At 39.6% G+C, this 8,294-nt stretch overlaps 1 protein-coding gene across 2 annotated transcripts in view; it reads right to left on the reverse strand.

Annotated features, from left to right (window-relative positions):
- LOC137979427 (uncharacterized) overlaps positions 1 to 919 on the reverse strand; it is a 14,826-nt gene extending 13,907 nt beyond the window's left edge. Inside the window, exons 1-2 of one of the 2 annotated variants that reach the window (XM_068826685.1) lie at positions 322 to 919; positions 13 to 252 (exon numbers count right to left, since the gene is read on the reverse strand). In XM_068826685.1, the coding sequence (XP_068682786.1) occupies positions 13 to 252; positions 322 to 628 (547 nt within the window). In that variant the 5' untranslated portion in view covers positions 629 to 919. Of the gene's footprint in view, positions 1 to 12 lie in introns of both variants that reach the window. The other variant, XM_068826684.1, reaches the window with a different exon arrangement.
- Between the last annotated feature and the right edge of the window lie 7,375 nt (positions 920 to 8,294).

The raw sequence follows: 8,294 nt of genomic DNA on the forward strand, positions 1-8,294 counted from the left end.
TTTTCAGCATACCGTTCACAGCATTTGGAGAAATCGTGATCATCCCATTGAGTATCATCATCACCAAAGTCAAACCCGCAACTGCTGTGAAAAAAGTCAGGACTTGAAGAAGAGCAATTTCTCGAATACCAACGATACCACAGCAATAGTGTCTTCCCACGTTCTGGTGTTTTGAGACATTAAAACGGGAAGAGGTGCTATTTCTTTCTTCTTTGCTGCTTTTCCTTTCCTGTTGGTTTTCCTCTCGTGAATCTGTTAAATTGTCGTAAAAACCAGTGTTGTTCAATTGGTCGGCAGAACAGTTCGGTTTCTTAGTCTTACCTCTCTTTCGCGATGGAGTCACTTTATTACCACATTGATCACCTACCAACGCATACTCATCGAGGTAAAAGACTTGTGAGCGGTATCCTGCGTCTGGTATAGCTTTGCCTTCCTTACCCCAGCCAGAAGAGTCGAAAAAAATTTCTCGTCTTGGAGTTGCAGCGGTGTGACCGAAGATTGCATCATCTGGTGGAACAAAGTCTCTAGAGGTGCATTTGCGTACTTTAGCCGTATGTGTCAAATTTCCGGCGGAAACTACGTCGCTGCTGAATGCAAGATTGGAGTAGACATTTGCCAATGTATCCATCTCAAAATGATATACAGGGTAACTCTGGTCTTTCTCAGTAGCTTTCTGTAATTGCCAATAGAATGCCTACTTTGGCCTCTTGTCTCTCTCTCTGTGGGAGCCGGCAGTTTAGTGACGTTGGGAAAGACGCTGATATTATAAGGTGCTCATGAAATTCAATACCAGTTGTTCATGCATACCATATCTTTTGAGGCCCGCTTCATATGATCTCGGTTACCGGGCTAAGATCGGCTTCTTTTCCTATAATAACTTTTAGTGCGGTTACCGAGGTAAAAAGTGGTGACTCGATCATTCAGGTGTCAATCTAAAAGAGCAGGCCTGGCGAGAATTTTTCGCTTTCATTGGGTTCAAGAAACCACGTAATCCTTTTATCGTTTCGTTATAAATTAAAAATAAATTCAACCGAAATTGACTATAGAATAAAAGGGACGTAGCAAAAATATTTATAACATAGCAAGTAAATTCGTTTAATTAAATTCAATACTGCACGATGGTGCTTCAGTTTTCCATAGTGCACGATGATGACGTCGCAAACAAATGCTTTGCAAAAAAGAAAATTCCCTCGTGAGTGACTATAGCAGATTATATAATATTTCCGACAAGGTAGTCTGTTCATAGTTAATGCATGGAGATGGTTATGAAACTCGACAACTTCCTTTGTTTGATGTTTTTGTCTGTATTTTTGGCCTTGACCCTGCACAAAACATACCTTTTTTCGATACGATAACCAATCAAATCCTTGGATTAAATTATGAGCGACTAATTTGGGAGCCCATGAGAGACCAATTCACGGTCAATTCAACATCGATTGCGACAACATTGTTCTCGCTTTTGAAGGTTTTAAGGTTTCGTAACCAGTCCCTCGATTAACTATGGTTTGTTGCATGAAGTGCAATCCCCTCTTCTGCTCTTTATTGCCTTGTTTATTTTGTTTTGGAAGAGCATTTAGCCACTCTTCGTGGATCTCTTTAAGGGAACGAAAATTGACAGGTGACTTCACGGTTGTAACGGAACTTTATTTTCTGATTAAATACAAAATTGAAAGAAAAACAATCGGAGAGAAGTTCAAAATTTCCGCAAGCGTGCTATCCCGCCCTCTAATGTGAAAATATTTTCGAGATCTTATGAAAACGTTGTTGGTGGTTATATGAGGCTCACGGATACAGAACAAGCCCCGGATCCTCTGAAGGTGTCTTCACAATTTTAGCACATCTTGCAACGAATTAAAAGCTACTTTTCATCGTTCATCTCTTCATCTCAATGTCAAAGCCAGTTGCTTCCAATTACAACACTTTTGTGATTGCGCTATGAAATGTCGAAGAAAAACAAGTGTAAACCTTGTGATCTGCCAAGAATATGTCAATCATGCAACAAATTGCTTTCGTAACGTAGTGGGGATTTGTAAATTCCATGCACATGATCATTTGGCGTAAAATGGGTAAGCAGTTGCCAAAATAGTAACTCGATTTCTACCACAAGTGATGAGGTAGAAATTAATAGAAGCCTTTTTAAAGAATTTGCCGCTCGTATGGTGTTAGTATATTGTCCGTTCTTTTAAAAGTAGCCTGATTTTACTTCAAAATGTAGATCATATTCATGTACGTGGCCGGAAATGATGACATAACGAATATTTGGTGGATTCCACGAAAGTAGTGGAACATACCGTGTTGTTTGCCTAAATTGTCTTAGCTTATAAAACTGCTTCCCTTCTAATAAAAGCTAGTTTCTCTAGCAATGAAGACGAGCATAATTACCGGTGGTTATTTTGGCTGGGTTAGAACAATCAATCGAGTGTGGAACATGATTTATAAAGGGATTTTTTATGATTTGACAGTAGGTGTTGACTTCATGAAAAGGGTCACGTTTCTTTACATCCATGGTTCACTTGGTCCATTTTTTTTGTCTGTGAAATCAACCAGTTGTTAAACTGCTTTTCGGCAAGCTATGCAGAATTCAGAGAATTGACTTATCCCTCATGACATACTAGGAGGTATGTCCGCGTGTAGCTTTCAAGTTGGCATATGGTGATGAAGGTAATACTCCTTCAAGAAACATGGGGCAATGAGAGCGAGCAAAAAGGCTATTTAAAGGCCAAGAGATTAGCTACAAAATGCATAGCACGTACACGTTTGCAAAAAAAGGTCCATAAATGTTACTCCCCAATGTGGTTTCCACACATAAACGGTTCCAAAGTCGGGGAGGATTTTGCATCCTGTTTCTTAAAACTACAATAGTAGTAGCTATCGCTAAGTGTCAACGAGAGTCATATAATGTATAGATTGCAGACTTGTATCAGATTTCCATGTTTGGAACCCAGTAAACACTTAATGACTGGTCCCGAGGGAAACAGTTCATTTTGTTTCCCGAGAAAATATTGCGCTTTCCGAGGGAAACATCCAGTAATTGTCTTTGCCATTTCAAATGATCTGCTAATGTACTATCTGGTCGTGCTAAATATGTAATGGGAATGATGAATAGTTGAACGAGCTACATAAAGGTTCCGGTCAGAACAAAACAAAACAAAACAAAAACAAAAACAAAAAAAATGGTGGGGTGGGAGGGAAAAACAAAACGCTGTTGTTAACACACATCACGCCCCTTGTTGAAATATTCCAGGCTAGGTACTTGGTGAACAATCCGTTCTTTACGATGAAAAGTGGAAATGATGACATAACGAATATTTGGTGGATTCCACGAAAGTAGTGGAACATACCGTGTTGTTTGCCTAAATTGTCTTAGCTTATAAAACTGCTTCCCTTCTAATAAAAGCTAGTTTCTCTAGCAATGAAGACGAGCATAATTACCGGTGGTTATTTTGGCTGGGTTAGAACAATCAATCGAGTGTGGAACATGATTTATAAAGGGATTTTTTATGATTTGACAGTAGGTGTTGACTTCATGAAAAGGGTCACGTTTCTTTACATCCATGGTTCACTTGGTCCATTTTTTTTGTCTGTGAAATCAACCAGTTGTTAAACTGCTTTTCGGCAAGCTATGCAGAATTCAGAGAATTGACTTATCCCTCATGACATACTAGGAGGTATGTCCGCGTGTAGCTTTCAAGTTGGCATATGGTGATAAAGGTAATACTCCTTCAAGAAACATGGGGCAATGAGAGCGAGCAAAAAGGCTATTTAAAGGCCAAGAGATTAGCTACAAAATGCATAGCACGTACACGTTTGCAAAAAAAGTGCCATAAATGTTACTCCCCAATGTGGTTTCCACACATAAACGGTTCCAAAGTCGGGGAGGATTTTGCATCCTGTTTCTTAAAACTACAATAGTAGTAGCTATCGCTAAGTGTCAACGAGAGTCATATAATGTATAGATTGCAGACTTGTATCAGATTTCCATGTTTGGAACCCAGTAAACACTTAATGACTGGTCCCGAGGGAAACAGTTCATTTTGTTTCCCGAGAAAATATTGCGCTTTCCGAGGGAAACATCCAGTAATTGTCTTTGCCATTTCAAATGATCTGCTGATGTACTATCTGGTCGTGCTAAATATGTAATGGGAATGATGAATAGTTGAACGAGCTACATAAAGGTTCCGGTCAGAACAAAACAAAACAAAACAAAAACAAAACAAAAAAAATGGTGGGGTGGGAGGGAAAAACAAAACGCTGTTGTTAACACACATCACGCCCCTTGTTGAAATATTCCAGGCTAGGTACTTGGTGAACAATCCGTTCTTTACGATGAAAAGTGGAAATGATGACATAACGAATATTTGGTGGATTCCACGAAAGTAGTGGAACATACCGTGTTGTTTGCCTAAATTGTCTTAGCTTATAAAACTGCTTCCCTTCTAATAAAAGCTAGTTTCTCTAGCAATGAAGACGAGCATAATTACCGGTGGTTATTTTGGCTGGGTTAGAACAATCAATCGAGTGTGGAACATGATTTATAAAGGGATTTTTTATGATTTGACAGTAGGTGTTGACTTCATGAAAAGGGTCACGTTTCTTTACATCCATGGTTCACTTGGTCCATTTTTTTTGTCTATGAAATCAACCAGTTGTTAAACTGCTTTTCGGCAAGCTATGCAGAATTCAGAGAATTGACTTATCCCTCATGACATACTAGGAGGTATGTCCGCGTGTAGCTTTCAAGTTGGCATATGGTGATGAAGGTAATACTCCTTCAAGAAACATGGGGCAATGAGAGCGAGCAAAAAGGCTATTTAAAGGCCAAGAGATTAGCTACAAAATGCATAGCACGTACACGTTTGCAAAAAAAGTGCCATAAATGTTACTCCCCAATGTGGTTTCCACACATAAACGGTTCCAAAGTCGGGAGGGTTTTGCATCCTGTTTCTTAAAACTACAATAGCAGTAGCTATCGCTAAGTGTCAACGAGAGTCATATAATGTATAGATTGCAGACTTGTATCAGATTTCCATGTTTGGAACCCAGTAAACACTTAATGACTGGTCCCGAGGGAAACAGTTCATTTTGTTTCCCGAGAAAATATTGCGCTTTCCGAGGGAAACATCCAGTAATTGTCTTTGCCATTTCAAATGATCTGCTGATGTACTATCTGGTCGTGCTAAATATGTAATGGGAATGATGAATAGTTGAACGAGCTACATAAAGGTTCCGGTCAGAACAAAACAAAACAGTGTGAGGGAAAAACAAAACGCTGTTGTTAACGAACCGAAGCCCAAAGAGAACTGACAGGGAAAGGAAGTGTACGGCATAAAGAGGAGCACATGTGCATGATGAGCACGTGCTATTAAAAATGGAACCTTTTTGGAGGCTAGAATAAATCCTGTTAAGTTACAGTGGACTTTGCCAGACAAGAAGGATACATTGTAATCGGACAACTAGTTACTGAGTGTTCATTGTTCTTTCTTGTACTTTGAACTAGTCTGTACCGTTACTTAGTACAAATGCTTATTCAAATGTTGAATGTTGGGTGACAAATAAACAGAGATACGATTATTGCTAATACGTCAATATGTGTGTTTTCATAGGGCATATATGTAATTTTCAGGTTTATTAACATCAGTTTATGCTACCATAAACCAAACCAAAAATTATAGACTTTTGATTGAAAGAAACTTCCGTTATTACGGACTCTCGATCGCTTTTACAGACTTAACCGACACATGTTCTGGTCCTGACAGTGCAATTCTACGGTTCTAACTCTCGTCATAACAGTTAACGAACGGCATTTAGACAGCATCAGGATTTATTTCTTCCGTTTTGATGATCTAATTTCTTTTTTAGTTGCTTTTTTTTCAACTTTTAAGACCAACTTTCTGGTCTTAATGCCATTAATAGGTTCGTCCAACTCGTCCAAATTATTTCTGCGCTAGAGTTGGTTATAAGGTCAATCTGACAATAAAGATCTGAAACAGTGTTATCAATGGAATGTCTTCTCGCACCCTGCTGTTACGGTCTTTGGCTATTAAATAGTAGAGCCGATATGTGCTTGAATTGCTCACTTTTAACAGCACCAAAATTGGCACAAATATGGTATTTAATGAGCTGATCAAAATGAGATATGGAGACACAGGCGCAAGTTGTACTTAAGGGTTGTTTATGCATAAATTAAAAATGGCCGCCACTTTTAACCGGAAGCTAATTCCATTTTAACTAGGGAGCTCTAAAAAAGACCGAAAACAAGTAAAATGGACAAAAAACGGCCTAAAGAGCAATAAATGCTAAAGTTGATCGTTCTCTTGAAAGAAAAAAAAATGATAAGTAAACGAAATAAAGAAAAAATTCAAAATGGCCGTTATTATAACGGAAGAAAGAAATAAAAGAAATAAAAGTCAAATTTAAATCCCCTTAATGGTATAAAAACAGATGGGACGAACAGAAATGAGCTTAAGGATACATAATTTGATTATTTGTTTTCCAAGTAGTGATACAGAAAAAAATAAAACGAGAAAGTATAACCTACCCATTCTTGACCGGAAATGGAAAAACTAAACATTCATTATGACGACTAAAGAAACGAAATTCAGTTTCAGTGGAGTTTCTTTTTACTCTTTCTCGTTACTACACTTTCAGATGTTTGTTGCATAAATGTTTGTTCAAAGTGTATGCTGGTGCGACATTTGTTATGTTCATGTAACAATAATGTATGAACAAGTGTTTTGGCAAGTAGAGGTGATTCACTGGTTTTCGCATTCCTCTTGACATGCACACAAAGCTGTACAGCGCAGGCTAACTCTGCGACAACCACATCCTCCACAGCATCCCTTTTTGCAGCCACATATGACTATCTCTTGGCACGACTTGGTTATTTCCGGTAGTGTTGTCCATAGTGGCCTCCACTCTCCACTCTCAGTTATCCAGCCCCAATGTCGTGGACTTGGAACAAGAGGACTTTCGATGAGCGCTTGTTCCCAGATGTGGCCAGCCTGATAGGCTGTGCGCTTAACGTGCTGAAGTAAAGCATCGCGTGTCGGTGGGATGGAATCAAACCTACGAGACTTCCGAGTAAACAGTTGCTTTCGGGCTTCGTCAACAGTCAAGCAGCTACTCGTTCTATCATACAACAGAACAACATATCGCTCAAGGACTTGCATACAGTCATCACCCCCATGGCTACGGGTTACGGTCTGGGAATACTGCCCAGTCCCGCGATAGGGCGAACACTGACCGTCTAAGGAACTTTATTACTTACAGGTACGCGTAGAGACTTTGGAACCAATGTCTATGTTAGCCATTAGTGTGAATAATTTATATGTATTGTAATTTTTATGTTGTATATGTATTGTACCCAGGCTGACACCACTGTAATCCAGCTTTTTGTGCTGTTGGGGAGTTGGACAAGGCGATGAAAATAGTTCTAATCTGAGGGAAACTGTTCCAGGTTTCGAGTGCTGTCTTCTTGGACGACGACGGACATAAGTGTTGAATTGGTCTAACTGTACAATCGTAAGAGCTGCATGACCCTTCGAAACACTCTCTGCTTGGTCGTTGATGTTTTGTCCAAGTAAAACCATTTTCAGAAAAGAAATCAAGGACTGGGGAAAGGACCTAACCTGACAGTTCTCATCAAACGATCTGTTAAACGAGTATTTATTGCCTAGTATGTCTTTTCGAATTATTGCCTTTGCTAAGTGCATTCCTTCGTCGTCCAGATCTTCTTTGTCTCTTTTGAAGCACGTTACCTACGTCCTCACGAAATACCAAGTAAACATCACGCCCCTTGTTGAAATATTCCAGGCTAGATACTTGGTGAACAATCCGTTCTTTACGATGAAAAGTGTTCAACTTTGCAGTCGCCTTCATACCGAGCTGTTCCAGGGCAGAGGTGTAAATCTTGGCAAGGTCTGCTACCTGAAGGTGGGAAGTTCGGCTCCAGTCTTTCGAGATTCTTCAATAAATGTAACTACTTCTGCCATGAGGCTTCTCCTCCTCTGGGATGTTTTCTCGTCTTGCGTACTCAGCTCTTCTATAAAGCATCGTTAAACACGTTCCATGATAACGTGCCTCTAGTGCGATAAGATCTCCCCCACCAAGTCTAGCTAAAAGCTTCTCATCATTAAGTTAAGTAGCGCATTCTTGAACTCGAGCATCCAAATTCCATAGTTGAGACTTCGTGAAACGGCCCCTTTTCCGATTCGCATATAAAACAAGATGCTTGGGCATCTTTCGTATAAGAAGTAGCATTTGATCGGGTAAACGTCCCACCTGCTCCAAGATGT

This window comes from Montipora foliosa, chromosome 12, assembly GCF_036669935.1.
Source record: "Montipora foliosa isolate CH-2021 chromosome 12, ASM3666993v2, whole genome shotgun sequence".
Classification (NCBI taxonomy): Eukaryota; Metazoa; Cnidaria; class Anthozoa; order Scleractinia; family Acroporidae; genus Montipora; species Montipora foliosa.